Source organism: Panthera pardus, unplaced genomic scaffold (assembly GCF_024362965.1).
Source record: "Panthera pardus isolate Hobbes unplaced genomic scaffold, ASM2436296v1 HiC_scaffold_15, whole genome shotgun sequence".
Classification (NCBI taxonomy): Eukaryota; Metazoa; Chordata; class Mammalia; order Carnivora; family Felidae; genus Panthera; species Panthera pardus.
In genome coordinates, this window is record NW_026526710.1 from 29,814,905 (window position 1) to 29,834,165 (window position 19,261).

At 36.6% G+C, this 19,261-nt stretch overlaps 1 protein-coding gene and 1 non-coding gene across 6 annotated transcripts in view; one reads left to right on the forward strand and one right to left on the reverse strand.

The window, feature by feature from the left end:
• The first annotated feature begins 978 nt into the window (after positions 1–978).
• LOC128777174 (U5 spliceosomal RNA) lies at positions 979–1,094 on the forward strand. Its single transcript, XR_008422360.1, has one exon. It is a non-coding gene; the product is annotated as a U5 spliceosomal RNA (small nuclear RNA).
• Positions 1,095–6,248: 5,154 nt separating this feature from the next.
• The window catches only part of ANKRD12 (ankyrin repeat domain 12), a 125,882-nt gene continuing 112,869 nt past the window's right edge, over positions 6,249–19,261 (reverse strand). For all 5 annotated transcript variants that reach the window (XM_019418463.2, XM_019418461.2, XM_019418462.2 and 2 more), the window contains 4 exons: positions 17,948–18,046; positions 14,404–14,547; positions 11,404–11,499; positions 6,249–10,798 (listed from right to left, as the gene is read on the reverse strand). In XM_019418463.2, coding sequence (XP_019274008.2) covers positions 10,613–10,798; positions 11,404–11,499; positions 14,404–14,547; positions 17,948–18,046 — 525 coding nt within the window. In that variant the 3' untranslated portion in view covers positions 6,249–10,612. The remainder of the gene's footprint in view (positions 10,799–11,403; positions 11,500–14,403; positions 14,548–17,947; positions 18,047–19,261) is intronic.

Sequence of the window (19,261 nt, forward strand, 5' to 3'; positions counted from 1 at the left end):
CTCTTTGACCTCGGCCACAGCAACTTCTTATGAGACGTAGAGGCAAGGGAAACAAAAGCAAAAATGAACTATTGGGATCTCATCAAGATCAAAAGCTTCAGCACAGGCGAAGGAAACAATCAGCAAAACTAAAAGGCAACCGACAGAATAGGAGGTATTTGCAAATGACATATCAGATAAAGGGTTAGTATCCAAAATCTATAAAGAACTTATCAAACTCAACACCCAAAAAACAAATAATCCAGTGAAGAAATGGGCAAAAGACACGAATAGGCACTTCTGCAAAGAAGACATCCAGATGGCCAACCGACACATGAAAAAATGCTCCACTTCACTCATCATCAGGGAAATACAAACCAAAACCACAATGAGATACCACCTCACACCTGTCAGAATGGCTCACATTAACAACTCAGGCAAAAGAGATGTTGGCGAGGATGCGGCGAAAGAGGATCTCTTTTGCATTGCTGGTGGGAATGCAAGCTGGTGCAGCCACTCTGGAAAACAGTATGGAGGTTCCTCAATGAGTTAAAAATAGAAGTACCCTATGACTCAGCAATTGCACTACTAGGCATTTATCCAAGGGATACAGGTGTGCTGTTTCAAAGGGACACATGCACCGCCATGTTTATAGCAGCACTATCAACAATAGCCAAAGTATGGAAAGAGCCAAGGGTACATCGGAACAAATTGAGGGTTGCTGGAGAGGTGTCGGGTGGGGGGATGGGCTAAATAGGCAAGGGGCATTAAGGAGGACACTTGTTGGGATGAACACTGGGTGTTATATGAAAACGATGAATCACTAAATTCTATTCCTGAAATCATTGTTACACTATATGTTAACTAACTCGGATTTAAATTAGAAAACAAAACAAAACAAAAGGAGAGAATGTGACCAAGGTCTGGACAAAAGTGTGAATGCTATGCTGTGGGAACCAAGAGGTTTCAGGCTCCAATTTCATTTCAAAGTCTCAGAATATACTCTGGTTTCTCTTCAAATCGTATGCATCTTTCACCTCTTACTAAAGATTTCCGTGGAGAGGAACAACTCTGAGTCTTAAGCCAACTTTTCGAGGCCTTCTTTTAACAGGGCCACATATATCATTTCAAGATAAGGCTTCTGAGGTGTCCCTGGCTGGCTAAGTCAGTGGAGCATGCAACTCTCGATCATGGGGTTGTGGGTTTGAGCCCCACATTGGGTGTACAGATTGCTTAAAAATAAAATCTTTAAAACAAATCTCAGAGCCATATTGGTACTTGGACTTTTTGACTTCAAACTGAAAATATCACATTACAATCATTCCCCTGGGCCGAGCCTCATGGTAGTTCCTGTCCTTCAAACTACATTGACTACCTTTTTGGTTTCTTTATATCTTTAAGCTGAAAAAACCAGAATATAGGTACAAAAATGTGGAAATGTTACATCCTATACTGAGAACATTACTATTCAGCGATAACATAGCACAGAGCCTAATACAAGATGGTTACTCAAGTAACGATTTTAATGAACTAATATCTCTACAAATACACACAGGAACCCTGCCCAAATCTGGAAAATAATTTAAGCCTGTGAACAAAGTCTGAAAACACACACACAAAAACCTTGGTACCAGTACAGAACTTTTAGCGCTTTAATTTTAGTTAGTAAATCAATCTCTGGTCAAGGACAATCTAGCCCCATCTTGCTGTGGTTTTCAGAAGCATCTCAGATTTCCTTGCTCGTATGTCCCATGTTTCGGTTACCATTGCTGCGTAACACATCATCTCAAAGCTCAGCAACAATCATTCTATTATGTCATATGTCTTACGGGGCAGGAATTCAGGAAGGCCTCTGCTGGGTGGTTCCCATCTCGGAGTCCCTCATGCTGGTACCACAGATGGAGGCTGCGGTCAGGAGAAGGGAGGGGAGCTGGGGAGCTGGGGCCTCTGGACGTGGGCTGGACATTATTCTTGCTTCCCGGAGTCGCAGATCCTCTCAGGTGGTGGCTAATGTGAGTTAGTTCCAGTTACCTCACAACATGGTGGCCTCAGGGCAGTTGCACTGCTTTCTTTACACGGCAGCTCAAGCTTCCAAACGAGTGTTTCAGGAGAACCAGATGGGAGTTGCATCCCCTTTTATGACCTGACCTTGGAAGTCACAGAGCTGTGCTGTGTCCCAAGCACTCCTAGATGAAAGGTATGTCATCGTAAGAACGGCACGTAAGATGGGAGATGATGTCGTTGCCATTTTTGGAGAATACGGTCCACCAGATCCCACAAACCCAAGATTCTTTTAACAGTTTCTTTTGTATTTGTTTTGGTTTAACTCAGCTCAGAGGCAACTTAAAACTTACCTTTGGACTTGTCTGCTCTGGATTTGCTAGCTAGAATGCAATCATAAATCGTAAACATAGATCTAGGATTTTTCAGGTTATCTATTTCTTCCTAAGTGAGGTTTTGCAGATTGTGTCTTTCAAAGAATTTGTTCGTTTCATTTAAATTGTAGAATTATTGGCATAGAATTCATAATAGTCCATTATTAGCCTTTCAATGTCAGCGGATTCTGTAGTCATGTCTGGTCATTCATTTGTAATATTGATTAATTTGTATCTTTTCTTATTTTCCTGATCACTGGCTAGAGGCTTCTCAATTTCATTAATCTTTTTGAAAAAATCAGGTTTTTTATTTTATTGATTTTCTTTCTATTATTTTCCAGATTTCTACTTTCACTGATTTGGGCTTTTATCATTATTTCTTTTCTTCTGTTTTTCTGGTTTCCTTTTTTTAAAAAAATACTTATTTATTGAGGGAGAGAGAGAGAGAGAGAGATCCCAAGCAGAGACTGAGCTCAAACTCACGAACTGAACCATGAGATCATGACCTGAGCTGAAATCAAGAGTCAGATGCTTTACTCACTGAGCCACCCAGGTTCCCCTCTTCTGTTTTTCTAGTTTCTTACAGTGGAAATCTAGATAATTGGTTTGAGTACTTTCCTTTCTATTTTTTTCCTTCCTTTGTAATAGAATGTTTAATGATATACATTTTCCTTAAATATTTAACTGCCCACAAATTTTGATATGTTGTGTTTTCATTTTCATTCAGTTCATAATACTTTCTAATTTCCCTTCATGATATCTTCTTTGACACAGGGATCATTTAGAAGTGTGTTGTTTAATTTTCAACTGTTAGGGTTTGAGGCTCTCGTTATTGATTTCTATTTAAATTCTCTCATGCTCATAGAATATACATTGTATGGTTTCCATCCTTTTAAATTTACTGAGACTTATTCTATGACCCAGAATATGGTCAAATTTATCAGGTGTTCTGTGCATACTTAAAAAAAAAAAGTGTATTCTTTTATTGTTGGGTATGTTCTATCACTGTCATTAGGAAAAGTTGGTTGACCTTGTTCACGTCTTCTGTATCCTTCTGTATACAGTGCCGCCACCCCCACCTAGACTTCCCCATCATCATCATCCTGCTCCAGAGTGGTACATTTGTTACGATCCATGAACCAACATCAACACATTGATTGACGCATGACAAGATCACCCAAAGGCCATTATTTACCTCAGGGTTTACCCTGGGTGTTGTATGGGTTTTGACAAATGTATAATGACATATGTCCACCATTATAGTATCATACACAATAGTTTCACCGCCTTAAAAATTCTCTGTGCTCCCCGATTCTTCCCCCCTCTTTCCCTAAGTCCCTGGAAACCACTCATCTACTGTCTCTATAGTTTGCCTTTTCCAGAATGTCATATAATTAGAATCATGCAATCCATAGCTTTCCAGGCTGGCTTCCTTCTCGGTAATATGCATTTAAGATTCCTCCATGTCTTGATAGATTCCTCCATGGTTGATTCCTCCATGGTTGATAGCTTTTTTGTTGTCGTTCTGAATAATGTCCCATTGTCTAAATGTAACACAGCTTACTTATTCACTCACCTACTGAAGGACGTCTTGGTTGCTTCTAAGTTTTGGCAATCATGAATAAAGCTACTCTAAACATCACATGTAGGTTTTTATGTGGACCTAAGTTTTCAACTCATTTGGTAAATGCCAAGGAGAATGATTGTTGGATATGGGAAGAATATGCTTAGTTTTGTAAGAAACCACTAACCATCTTTCAAAGTGGCTGTACCCTTTTGAATCCCCACCAGCAATGAATGGGAGTTATTTTTCCACATCGTCACCAGCATTTGTTGTCGTCAATGTTTTGGATTTTCACCATTCTAATAGGTGGGTAGTAACATCTCATTTTCATCCTTTTAACTTGTCTGTCATTACACTTAAAGTGAGTTTCTGATACACAACATACAGTTGGGACTTGCTTTTTTATTTACTCCGACAATCTCAGTTTTAAAGTATAAATTCACATTCAATGTGATCATCCATAGGGTTGAGTTTAAATCTACAGTCTTGCTATTTCTTTTCTATTTTCTCCTGTTTTTCATTTTCCTCCTTCTCTTCTTTTTGATGAAATACTTTTCATGACTCCCTTTAATCTTAATTATTATCTTATTTGTTGTAGATCTTTTTTCCCTTTAGTGGCTGCTTTAGTGTTTACAGTGTACATCTTTCATTTTTTTTTTTTTTAATTTATTTTGAGAGAGAAAGTGCAAGTCAGGAAGGAGGAGAGAGAGAGAGGAGTGAGAGAGAATCCCAAGCAAGCTCTGCACTGTCAGTGCAGAGCCTGACGCAGGGCTTGAACCCAAGAACTATGAGATCGTGAACTGAGCCGAAGTCAGACACTTAACTGACTGAGCCACCCAGGTGCCCCTAGAGTGTACTTCTTAAAATGTATCACAATCTACCTTCAACTAACATCACACCATTTCATGCATTTTATGAGGACTTACAACAGCATACCTTCATTCCCTCTACCAATTTTGTACCATTGTCATGCATTTTACTTTTATAGAGGCTGTAATCCCCACAATACATTTTTACCATTTTGGATATTTTAATTCCTCTGGGTGTATCAAAATTTCTGTCAGCTTTGGTAAAAGAATTATTTTGCTCTTGTTCTTCAAAGATATTTTTGGCAAATACAAATTCTAGGTTGATAGGTTTTTGTTCCAGCCATTATTTCTTAAAATTCTTTCTCTGTTACCCCTCCCTCTCCTCTCCCTCTGGGTCTCCAATTACATGTTGTTAGGTCACTTGATATGGTCTCCCAGCTTACAGAGGCTCTGTTCATTTCTTCCATCTTTCATTTGGGGTCATTTCTTACTGCTATGTTCTAAAATTTACTAGTCTTTACTTCTGCAGTGTCTCATCAGTTTATTGCACCTAGTATATTTTTCATTTCTCGAGAATCTTGATTTGGGGTTTTAAAACTTTATCTCCCATTCTTTCCTTATTATGGTTATGTTTTCCTCTACTTTTCTGTACATAGACTATAATAGTTTTATTAACAAACTTGTCTACTAGTTCCATCATTGCTTTTATTTCTAGTTCAGTTTCTATTTTTTTTTTTTTTCTAGTGAAGGGTCATAATTTTCTGCTTCTTTACATGACTGATCATTTTTTGTTGGATGCTAGACATTGTAATTTTTCCATTGTTGGCTACTGGATTTTGTTGTATTCCTTTAGTGATAGATTAGGTTCAGTCATGCAATTGAGTTACCTGGAATCAGTCTGATTTTAAGATTTTATTATTTTTTTAAAAAGTTTTGAGACAGAAAGCACATACACAAATGGGGGGAGGGATGGAAAGAAAGGGAAAGAATCCCAAGCAGGCTCCATGCTCAGCACAGAGCCCAATGGGGAGCTCAATCCCATGACCCTGGGATCATGACCTGAGATGAAATTGAGTCAATCAACGGACTGAGCCACCCAGGTGCCCCACAGGACAAATGTATCTGACCAAAGGACTTAATATGCAGAATATATAAAGAATTCCTATAAATTAGTAATAAAGACAACCCAATAAAAAATGAGCAAAACACTTGAGGACATTTCACAAAATATGTATAGGTCAAAAGGCATGTGAAAAGTAATGATGACCAATGGGTCATCATTGAAATGCAAATTAAAGACACAAGGTACCACTACACATCCACTGAAATTGCTAAAACTGAAGACTGACAGCCAAATATTGATGAAGATTCAGAACAACTGGGTCTCTCATAGGTAGGGGTATAAAGTAGTACAACCACTTTTGAGAACTGTTTCTAATAAAATTAAACATACAACTATTCTCTATGACCCAGTAATCCAAGGTATGTAGCCAAGAATGAAAGAATATGTCTACAAAGAGATTTGCATGTTCACAGTTTTATTCACAACAGTCCCCATATTGGAAACAATCCAAATGTCTACCAACAAGAGAATGAATAAACAAGTTTGTACAATATACTACTACTCATTAAGAAAATGGAACAGATTACTGGCATATCCAACATGGATGAATTTCAAAACCTTATGTTGAAAGAAGGCAGACACAAGAAAGTACTATATACTGTTTGATTCCATTTATAAAAAGTTCAAGAGCAGGTATAAGTAATATATGGTGATGGGAAGTACAGTGATTGCTTCTGGGGTAGGGAGCCACTGACTGAAAAGGGGCACAGGGGAACTTTCTGCGGTGATGGTTAAGAAGCTGGAAATAATCGCAATTTGGGTAAAGTTAATATATGTATACATTTGTCAGGACTTATCCCAACACACTGCCTGTTTAAGATCTGGGTTTTAGTTTTGTTTTGTAACCTGGATTTAGGTCAGTTTAAAAACAAAAACTGAGAAGAAACGTACTGATAATGATCTCTTAAACTAAGTGATGGGCGCACACAGGGATGATCTTTAATCTGTAAACATACGCTATACATGCCTAACTCTGTGTATTAACAAGAGAATTTTCTTCACAAGTGGAGGAAAAGGTAGCCACCTAAAAGCCTTTTTTCTAGGTCTACTCAGAGATTTTGATATGGCATATAGTTTTTTTCTAAAGGCATTGAAAAAGTCATCAATAGAGTTAAATGTGTTTCATAAATAATCTTACATTCTGTGCAACTAATCCATCTAATAAAACTGAGTCCTCTTGCAACGAAGACTGTGTTTACCTTTAGGTAAATAATCTTGTATGTTATTTTCTCTTCCGGAGATATGCACGTGTATAAAAAATTTACATTATATGCAGATACCGTGTAGCATTTAACATTTAAACACTGGAAAAAGTCTCTCTAGATGTACTTTTCAGTTTTTATGCTAATACTTACAATTCTAGGTACTTTTTTTCCTCGCTATTTTAAGGGAATTATTTAAACTGTATTTGCCTCAGTTTGTCCTATGAACTTTGGTTTTACTGACTCTAAATATTTTGGGTAAGTACTACTGTGGAGGTGTTGCAACTCCATTCCAGGTACAATGGAGACTATAGTGTCAAGGAGCAACCATGGAAATGAGTTACAAGATATTTAATCAGTTAAACTTCATACAAGCATTTCCAAAGATGACTATCACTTTTAAAATCTATTTGCTTTAAATATTTGAGGACTTTAAAAAAAATCATGAAAATATTCTCTTTAAAAATACTAAAAGATAAGACTGCCTCATGAGTTTTGAAGTCAATTTCCCCTATATAAAAAACTTTGGAGTTTTGTGTCAGAGATAGAATAAAAAATATTGCTAACTTTGTGGATAACTAAGAATACAAATTTAGCACTGCACTCAATTTCTAGAATAAATGGATACTTCTTAAATCAATTAAAATGAGCCTCCTGGGGCTTTGCTTGAAATTTTTGTGGTTATGAAGTTTGCAGCATACCTAACATTTAAAATTCATTTTTGAGACATTACTACTGAATAGGCACGAACTATTCTTCCAAGGCTGTTTCCCCAAGATGAGTATTTCTGCAATTTTGCTACTGCCCAGGTCACCACTGCTGTTTGGCTTCGAGTCACATGGAAGTGGAAAGTAAAAAAACATTTAGCACACATTTCACTCTTATTTTTTCTATAAAAATATAACTCTTTATTAAATAACATGCACAAATATCAACTAGTCATTTATTAAACAGATATGATTTAGAACAAGATTTAAAGAAATACAAATCCTTAGGTACAATTTAGTATCTTGTTCATGATATTTGAATAGTTAAAAAAAAAAAATCACTGATTAAACTAACCATCCTTTATTTCTCTTTCAGAATCCTAAATCTTTTTAGGTATATATACCCCATTCCAAGTTTTTTCCTAGCATTTCAGAGCTTCAGAAAATCTTTAATATCAAAGCTCTTAACTACTTAAGTATAGATTCCCACCAAGAAGACATTCGCTTTTCTTTTAAGCCATCCGATTAGCTTTGAGTCACTTTACAAAGGAAATCTGCAGAAGCAGAATCATGGCAGAGAGGCTCCAGCAACTTGAGGCACCACTGAAGAGGGCGAGAACTGGAGTTAGTACTTAAAAAGCTGGGACAACTAAAATATGCCAGATTCCTGCTTTCTTGCTTTTTCTCTTCTGCAGCTTGTTCTGTTTGGCCAAGCAGTGATTTTTCTCCCCCTTTTCCAGTTGGACCGTCAGAACAAAATGCTGTATACATTTATCCCTCTCATATTTTCTATGACTTCAATGCTCAATAATCTGGTTTTTTATTTTTCGGCAAAAGTATAAACAAAATTTGCATTAATTTTTTCATATTAAAAAGTATTGCTTTTATAAATTAGCTTTTCATGTTCCCAGCCTTAATAAACTTAACTTCAACAAAACCAGTGCTTCAAAATCTACCCTGCCTTTCTTGGCCCCATTTGTCCAATAAAAAAAGGCCCAAATCTTTCATCTAAATTTCTAAAGAACACTACATCCAACCTTTATAATAAAGTCCTTGCACTGTGTACTTTTTACACGTGCTGCTTTATTGCGCATGCCAAGTACAGTATGAATTAAAATATAAATTGACGTAAAAATTCAAAAACCCCTAAGCTTAATATATACCTTTGCACTCAAAAACTTCAATTTTTACATTCTCTCCCATTAGCTGGGATTTCCAACTTGCATGCTGAGTTTAAGTCACTTTATTCCTCATATATATGCTTTTTACTTTTCTCTATCAGAATAAAAAACATCCAGTATTAGTTTATAATTCAAGAAAGTACTGTGGGAAGTTCTGTAGATTTTATCCCATATACTTATGTTCACTTTTACATATAACCTACTTTTCCTTTCAAAAATGTTTAAGTAGTTTAGATTTCAGATCTGAAATATTCCTGAATATTTAATCTATCTCACTGTATAGGAGAAACTGGACTTTTTTCTAAGTATATTGCTAATTATTTTATTAAAAACAGCATACCAAATCTTATTTTAATTATAAAATTCTGAAAATTACGTTTTGCATCTTGATACAAGGAAAAAATACAACATATTAATCAATTTTTCATAAACACTGCAGAGATTGATTGGAATATGCCTGTTTCTTGTATTTATTTGGACTACCAAGTAGCTCTTTTTTTTGATTTGAGTACTGTTTTTATTTTAAAAGTGCAAAGGTTATTAAGCTTAAAACATTATATTTAAGCAATGTAAAAAAGTTTTACAATGATTTAACATGACCAATAAAATTTATTAAACATATTTACATATATTCACAGATTCTTTCATACTTGAGTATTAAAATAGACATTTACAATTTCAGAATTTTCATTCAAAGGCATTTTGGGAGAGGGGAACAGGTTCTACCATGAGATGAAAAAAGAGCTGTTTCTTTGTATGACTAATTCTAAATAATATGTCCAACATAGTGAGTCATAGGTACTATCCCAGGAGACTGGCATGAAAACACCCTACACTACTTTAGGCATCGCTTATGGAGAGAGTTAAATTATAGGAAGCATGCAATACAACTAAGTCACAACCTTTACAGTTATGGTGATGAAAACAAGCTAACTCAAACACATGCATGCCTTATTTAAGAGTTTTGCTACGTGAACACACTACCACTACACTCCATACAAACTACAACTTTGGTCCAATAAAACATCAGACAATACAGTTTTACAATTATTTCTTTGTACATGTTTTGACTACCAATCCCTTTGTATACATTCTGACCATTAATTACAAGATTTACATCTGCACAATATGTATAAAATAAGTTATTAAAAAGGAAGACAATATTAAAACTTTTGAAAAGAAAACTGTACAGTTAATTTACAGATATAATAAACTGAAGAAATTTTGTGCCACGTTTTTCTTCCACATTAGAAACCATTTGGTAGGAACCGAACCTTTTAGTTTACGGACAGATTTTAATAAAACTTGAAAGAGATTTGAAGACTAGTGGTTACCTTGTTACTTAGGAGTGCTAACAACTTTCGGTGCTGTTAGCAGATTCTCAACTTTTAAAGTATCTCCCTCAGTCGGCCAACATGCTCTAAGGCAATAGTTACCTCTCACCAATATAAATAATAGATTTCAGTTAGAAACTGTTTGGATCTTGGATCCAAAATAATTCTCTTTTCGTTGTTTACAAAATGACAGTGTTTACTACATAACCAACTTCAGTCAAACTTTACTCAACAACCGTAAAGGCAGAATATCAGTATTTTTCTCAAAGGCAGTGTTCCACAGTTTAAGACTCTTGAGCCGCATCAGTTTAAGACGATACCCCCGGAAGTGACGGTTGCTATATAGGAGTCAATTCAAAATCATCATTAACATCAACGAGGGGAACATAAAACTCCTGGATCTCATAAATGCTGAGAGATTTATAGGTGGCAGGATCAAGTTCCTGGAGTTTGAGCTGCCATTCTAATCTCTGGACGGCATTTAAAGCTGCAGCTTCATGTTGTTGCCTCATTAAAAGACAGGTCTATTGAAAAGAAGAGTTAAGAGATTGCTCTATTAAATTTGCTTTGTTTAAAAATTAATCTCATCCACAGACTCTCTGAGGAGTAAGCGTCTGAATTACACATCCATTTCTGCTCTACCTGGTCTGTATCTATATGATATTTCTGGGTCTGCAACTTTCCAAGTGTCTAATCTCAGACTTTAACTTGAAACTGCTCTTTCAATGAACGAGATTTCAAATTATCAAAGAATCATGAACACCCAGGACGTGATTTTTGAAAGGATTCAAAATCTCAAACCAAATAATTTTCTTTATGAATTTACTTTGCAGGACGTATCCCATTATCGCTCTCCCATTCTTTCACGTCACAACTACAACCAGACTTGTATTTTGGACAGTAAGCATGAAGATGCCCCTTAGAAACTGCTTCTGTGACAGTTTCGTTTTTTACTACACTGGTCCTGAAAAGGGGACTTGTGGTCTTTATTTTCCTTTACCTTCTGACTGTAGCTGGCATGAGGATGCCTAATTGCTATCTCCTTTCCTAGTCACTCCTCTCTAACAGAGCTGCAATTTCTATTTAAGGGGGAAGCATCCATTTAAACTGAATTTCTAAACATACGTACCTTTAATTTGTCAAATTTATCATCCACATCTTGCAACCAAGACATGAACTGTCTTGCGTTAAAGCGATCCCTCACAGAAGTTTTACTGTCATCAGACTGAAAAAGAATGTAAGTAGTTAATACTACCCAATAACCCACTTTAAAACCTATATGCCATCCTATCATTCTATGGTGTGATGGAATGATGTTTCGAAACAGATTTTGAAAAAGGATAATATAATTTGGATATTTAAAAAGTTTGATAAAGCCTTTAGTTCCATATTGAATAGACAGATTATTACCAGAATTTCTAGGAAGCTGAGCTTAGTTGTTAAATAGAATCCTATTGCCTTGTGAGTCAAAGACGATTCTCAAAAAAGGCATCTTATATTAAGTACCACACCTATGACATTCTTATTCAAGTATACTTGATTTCGTATCTTCTTTTAATGTTAATGTTTACCATATGTAGGGAGAAAGAGTGTTAAGGTGGGAGACAGGACTTTGAGGCCAACATTTTTTCCAGGACCAATATTTTGGAGCGACCATAAAGAAATTCTGGATCAACTCTTAAGAATACTAGTTTTGGAATTAAGAGAGGCTGTATTCAAATGTCAGCTTTGTGTCTTACTGTGTGATCTTGAACTATTTACGTACTCTTAATTTTCTATTCTGTAAAACGGGAAGGAGTACCTTTTTTTAAACATTTTAAAAAATGTTTACTCATTTTGAAAGTGTACATGAGTGGGGGAGGGGCAGAGAGAGAGAGAGAGAGAGAGAGAGAGAGTGTGTGTGGGGGGGGGGGGGGAGGGAGGGAGGGAGAAACCCAGGCAGGTTCTGCACTGTCAGCACAGAGCCCTGACATGGGGCTCAATTCCATGAACCTCGAGATTAGGACCTGAGCTGAAATCAAGAGTTGGATGCTTAACTGACTGAGCCAACCAGGTGCCCCTCTCATCTGTCATTTTATCAGAAATGTCATCGTGTTCTTGGGGCGCCTGGGTGGCTCGGTCAGTTAAGCATCCCACTTCGGCTCAGGTCTCGATCTCGCAGTCTGTGAGTTCGAGCCCCGCATCGGGCTCTGTGCTGACAGCTCAGAGCCTGGAGCCTGTTTCAGATTCTGTGTCTCCCTCTCTCTCTGCCCCTCCCCTGTTCATGCTCTGTCTCTCTCTGTCTCAAAAATAAATAAACGTTAAAAAAAAATTAAAAAAAACAAAAAGGAATGTCATCGTGTTCTGATCCTGTGGCCTTCCATCTCAATTTCCAGTTGTGCTATGGATTAGTTTTTATTTTGACATGTCTTTTATTTCAATAAATTTTGGGAGAAATAAAAAATAAACAGGTATGTTTACTAACCATTCTGAACTAGAAATCTTAAAGACTTTCCTTGTAGCTTGATTTACATTGTCCTAAAATTAATTTCATTACTCTGTAATTGCACGCAACTTTAAAAGACCTCAAGACCTGCTTCGGATTCTGTGTCTCCCTCTCTCTCTACCCCTAACCCGCTTGCATTCTGTCTCTGTCTCTCTCAAAAATAAATAAAGGTTAAAAAAAAAAAAAGACCTCAAAATATTACATGGTCTAGTCCAGCCTTTAGTAACACAATTAAACTGTTCATTTCAGTTATTAAAAATCACTCATTCTTCTGTTTAAATTCTTTAAAGCTGTATTATGTAAAGTCCCTCAGTGGCATTTCCAGTGTTTATTTCCTCAGAGTCAAATAGTTCTTTCTTAAGATCCAATTATTCTTTTTTTTTTTCTTAAATTTTTTTTAAGGTTTATTTATTTTTCAGAGACAGAGTGTGAGCGGGGGAGGGGCAGAGAGAGGGGGACAGAATCTGAAACAGGCTCCAGTCCCTGAGCTGTCCGCACACAGCCCGACGCAGGGCCAGAACTCACGGAGGGCGAGATCATGACCTGAGCCGAAGTCAAGATACCCAACCGAATGAGCCACCCAGGTGCCCCAAGATCCAATTAATTCTTAATAGCTTTTTCAAATATCTGAATACTTTCATTTGGATAAAAATGGTTGGTGATTTTAAGAAAGTCTGAAATCTACTGATCTAGTTTAATCTTTTTTTTTTTTTTTTTAAACAGATGAGAAAAAGCCCAGAGAGAACTAGGTAATTTTCTCTGGAATATACCCTGTATCATTTGTATTTCTAGACTGTCTGACCTAAAACAGCATTTCCTAGTATTTTTTTATGATAATCTTTCACTGACTGTGCTTACACTCTCTATTTTCATCATTATATTCTCTCTTATGACCTATGAATTTCATTCTGGTTTGCGAGGCACAAAAATTCTGACCACTGAAATGTCTGGTTCTAAATTCGTATAATTTATATGTGGCATTAAACTTTATCCAAGACATAGCTACAGTTTTCTTCACAACTATATTTATTCCAGCAATATCCAAGATCAAGACAAAAAGCCTGGCCCTATTTTAGCCATCTAGAAATTTAATATGCCTGTAGTAGTTTTCCAGTTGCTTGAAGGTGTAAACATCCACTTTAGAAACAAATTACAGGGGCGCCTGAGTGGCTCAGTTGGTTGGGCGTCTGACTTCGGCTCAGGTCATGATCTCGCGGTCCGTGAGTTTGAGCCCCGTGTCGGGCTCTGTGCTGACAGCTCGGAGCCTGGGGCCTGTTTTCCGATTCTGTGTCTCCCTCTCTTTCTGACCTTCCCCCATTCATGCTCTGTCTCTCTCTGTCTCAAAAATGAATAAACGTTAAAAAAAAAAAAAAAAGGCTTTTTAGAAACAAATTATAAGTTATGTTCAAGGGACTATTCCAAACATGTATCGGTTTTATAAATATCTGCTTTTATAAGATAACACTGATGTTTAGAGGATTGTGGAAAATAGAGGATCAGGTGATCTGGAAGTGCTTTATTCTCTAAGAGGTGCTTTTCTCCTTTGAGTTTTATTGATTGCTGAATTCAAGTTTCTTTTATGGAAATAGATGACAAAAACACACTGTACTTAGGAAAATTTTAGCTGTATCATTGGCACTTTACCTGAGCGTCCAGTGGGACACTGTATACTTCTGCATCCAGTAAAACAGTGCACGCGCTAAATGGCAGTGTTTGATTTGCCAATGTTCTTGCAGCTCTGTAATGAACTCGCAGAACTTCCTGTTCATTGGATACGATAAGTTTTTCCTAGTTGAACCAAGAATGGAAAAAAAACAATTCTTCAATTGCTTGCTTTTCAAATAAGATAAAATCACTTAAAACGTACCACAGAACCTGAATCTCAGAGTAGTTTTTTCTTACAGAAAGCTTGAGATTTGAGAATTCCAAGTGTTCTAAAAGTATTAAGTAAATGCTCTTTCCAAAAGTGGCAGTCTCTTCTTAAAAATTATCTTTTAAGATGTACAATGGTGGCTTTTTGTATATTCACCAAGATGTTTGACCATTACCACTAGTTTCAAAACATTTTCATGATACCCAAAAGAAACTTCATACCCATCACTAGTCGTGGCCCATTCCTCCTCTTCCCCTGGCAACCGCTACGCTAGTTGTTGTTGCTGTGGACTTACCTACTCTGAACATTTCTTACAAACGGATCCATATAATATGTGGTATTTTATGAATGGCTTCTTTCGTGTCACATGTTTCCAAGGTTCATCTGTGTGCAGCATCAGCACTTCATCCCTTCTTATGGCCGAATAATATTCCCATACACAAACACACCACGTTTTATTTATCAGCTGATGGTCTTTTGGGTTGTTCCTACCTTCGTGCTGTCATGAATAACGCTGCCATGAACATTCATCCTCCAAGTTTTTGTTTGGATGCATAGTTTCTGTTTCTTTAGGTAATTAACAAGTGGAGCTACTAGGTCCTATGGCAGTTCTATGTTTAACCTGGACAGAAACTGCCGAATTGTTCTTACAGCAGCTGTATCATTTTACATTTCCACCAGCAGTGTGTGAGGGTTCCAATTTTTCACATCCTTGCCAACACTCGTTATTATCTTTTAATTATAGCCTTTCTGATGGGTGTGAAGTGGTGTGCCGTTGTGGTAGCAGCTTGTTTTATAATGAATATTTTCACAGAAACAAACACTGTACTTTGATGCTAATTTTAAACCTCTAGCAATGACAGTGCAATCCTGCCTTCAAATGTGTTAAGTGGGGTGCAAAACCTCCAATTATGTAATATGCAGAGTCACCCTATCATAAAGTTAATGAAATGATGTGGGCGATCTTCTGCATTTAGCAGACTGGGAATTCCTAGGGTGTAGCTACAGATCTCAACCCATCATGATACTGGTTTATAGAGTTGTGCCATCTGGTGGTAACGGTCTTTTTTGGCTTAAACATCAACGAGGACAACTCTGGGAACTGTGGACGGCTGGAACTTCAAAGACAGAGGTAATGAGTCCAGGAATTCTCCAGTTAGAAGATGTCTATCATTTTGTGGGTTTTGTCTGGCAGGCTGGGCTAAGAGAATATTCAGGGTGTGGCTGGTCTTGCTCCCCACCATGTTCCCCATTCTCCCTCAACTTGACAAGAACTTTATCCTTCCCCTACTGGAGCATGCAGGCCTTATATCCACATATGTATTGCTGTCCAGTTTTGCTGTATTTATAATTTAGTGAAAAGACAAAGAAACACAGTCCTATTTAATCTCTTTTAAATTCTGATGTGACAAATGATACACAAAAGAGAAGAAGTAAGTCTAACACTTAGGATTAATTTAACTACAAGTTTAAGGTGGGACTTTAAGTGATAAAATATCCAAAAAAAAAAAAAAAAAAAAAAAACCAGATACTAAGAAAAAATAGCTAGAAGAAAAGTTTTCTAAAAAACTGGTTGCAGTTGTATAGAGATTAAGAGCAATAACCAAAAATCCCTTAACACTGTCTGGAAATGTATTATTATTTTTTTTAAGTTTATTTATTTTGAAAGAGAATGAGTGGGGGGGGGGTGGGCAGAGAGAAAAGGGGACAGAGGATTCGAAGTTGGCTCTGTGCTGATACAGAAAGCCCAATGTGGGGCTTGAACTCACAAACCATGAGATCATGACCTGAGCCTCGAAGTCAGATGCTTAACCGACTGAGTCATCCAGGTGCCCCAAGAAATAGATTATTTGAAGTCAGACTCCTTCTGCTAAAATACTTCACAGAGATATACTGTGTGAATGACAGCCTAAATAGTCCACTTAATGTTGTGTCCTTGAACTTCTGGAACACAGCTTCTCAATGTCTTCGGAGCATGGGTTATGTATGTCTCAAAGTGAACATGGAACGGGAAAAATCAGATCTTTGTTTTTACCAACTGCCAACTGGCATTTCTTTCAATTATGAACATGGGCCACAAACCACAGTAATATCAGAAGTATCTGCAACTTTGCCATCCACAGAAATCACAAGGATTTTCAATTCTTAATTGTTGCAGGTATTGCCCCCAAATGGTATCACTGTTTGCTGTCACGTTGGTCAGGCATCTTAAATTGCTTTCTAGTACTCTGCAATTCTAAACTGTTTGTTGGTCAACATATGAACGGATGGGAGTCATTTTTACTCTTTGTTAAAGTTTGGAAAATTGCACTGTTCAAATGAGAATTCTTAACTGTCTGTAAGGCAGCATGGCTTTTGTAGCATGGATAGATGCACAAATAAAAATATGTTATCAACTGGCTTGAAACATGCCTGGTGGTTGAAATAGCTATTGACATGTTATACGACCTAACTTCTTATTGAGAACAAACCACTCATTGACATGCACAATGTTGTAAGATCTGTATCAGTGCTTCTTTCATTTACTGTTCTGTTTGTAATGCTGTAAGTTTATTAATTTAAAAACAGAATTCTGAGAAAAGGTTTATATTTACCAGATTGTTACAGAGGTCCCAGGACACAAAAAGTTAAAAACCTGAGCCCTAGGGAATCAATGTATGAATTAAAGAAATTGCATACTTTTGTTTGGATGAGTATGTATTTACCTCTTTGAAGGATCGCAGCTCATATTAAGTTCCAGAATCCTTGACCCTCCCAAAAGATTAAGAAGGTATTATATTTTTGTCAATCTAAGTGAAATGACTTTCATGATTTCTCTAAATAAGCAGCTTTTTTCATGTCATTCCATGCCCAGACTAACCACCAGAAACTAGAATATGAAAGGAGACGTATAAGGAACACTAAACACAGCTTTTGTAAGTATTCTGCACTAAAGGAGCTGGTATCAAGCAACAATTCCAAAACTTGGAAATCCAACTAACTAGGAATTCACTGCTTTAATTCAACAAATGATAACAAGAAATTATTAAGAGATTTTTATACATCAAAAATACACTCAACATGAACCATAACATAGGGGCAGCTACCCTAAAACAGGTTTAAAAATTCTCCATCTAACTGCACAGGAACAAGACATCAAAATCAAACCATTTCCCAAAATGGTTCTAAATAAGGAAAATCTCCTAAGAAAATTGTGTGTGTGTGTGTTTTGCGTATGTGTATGTATGTATATATATAATATAGGTCGTTATAGTCTATTGTTAAAATATTTTTAATATAAATGTTATTTTTAGCATAAATGTAAACATTTCTTACCCTTTCAATACTGTGTTGCAAACGTAGTTTCATCCTTACAACTTCCTGTTGCCGAAAAAGCTCTTTAAGTGGATCTGACAGTGAAGGTGGTGGTGTAATCTAATTTTTAAAAAATATATAGTTAAAAATATTAGGTTTTGTTTACAACAATGGGCTATTCTTATAAAATTAACTTCTTAGTGTATCACTTAATAAAAACATAAGTTTTGATGTTCTCTGAATTAGATAATACAGTAACGATTATCCAACTGGTTGTTACTTCCCAATCAATGGTCTGAAACACAGCAGAACATAGTGGTAAATTCAGATGTTTTAATTCAGAGGCAATAGCAAATTTCAAAGAGCAAATTAGAAGGACTAAGGAAGTTCCTGACTACAGAGACACATTTTAGAGCATTAATAAGTGACAGCTCACATATGGGGGGGGGGGGGGGGGGGCGCACGCGGATGGTCACAAAAACAGAAAAACACCAAGCAAATAGTCGTAAACATTACAGCAGTCTGAGTCTCAGTATGGTAAGTCTCTTTGTTGACATGTAAAAATCAAATGCTAAAGTTCTGCGCTTTACATTTACTGAATTAAGACTTTTAAAAAAAGAAGGAATTATCTTCTAATAGATTTGTGGTTTTCAAACTTCTTCATTTGCATGTGATAAACCCACTTTGTCCATCCATACTCAAAAATCCTCCGGTTGGTTCATCTCTAATTTGACTATTAAAGTGGACCACTTTCTGGTAGAAGCTGGCAGTTAAGGAAGCCAACTCCATCTATGCATGTGCTCTACTGTTATGAGACATCTGTGATCCTTTTAATATTCTCCCTCTACCCTTTGGAATATCTATATTCCTCCTCCCACCCCTGACTAGCTTCTAACTACTGTCAGCATATTGGGGCAAAGTAAGGTATCTCAGTATGTTTTGGTAGCATGTGGGAACCTAGTTGACTCTTCTGACTCTTCAGAAGGTGGGACAAACAGATTCTATGTGCTTCCTGATGTGGTGCTTAAGGAATTATATAACACCATATACAGAAAGCTCTAGACAAAGAATCAAACTTGTATCTAACTGGGACTCTATCTCAGTGAACAATTTACAGGAATTATGGGGGACCAAAAAAATGTTAAATCCTATCACAAGGATTCACTCAGTTGAATCAATGTAGTGGAAAATTCTATAGGACAGATAACTTATTGCGGTGGATTATTTTTCATGCCTCTAACTGCAATAATACATCTGTTTGACTTCTGTGTCTTCTAACCATCTTTAAATTTAACAAGAGTAACAGTAAAGTTTAGTGCTATGGTTTTAAAGTTT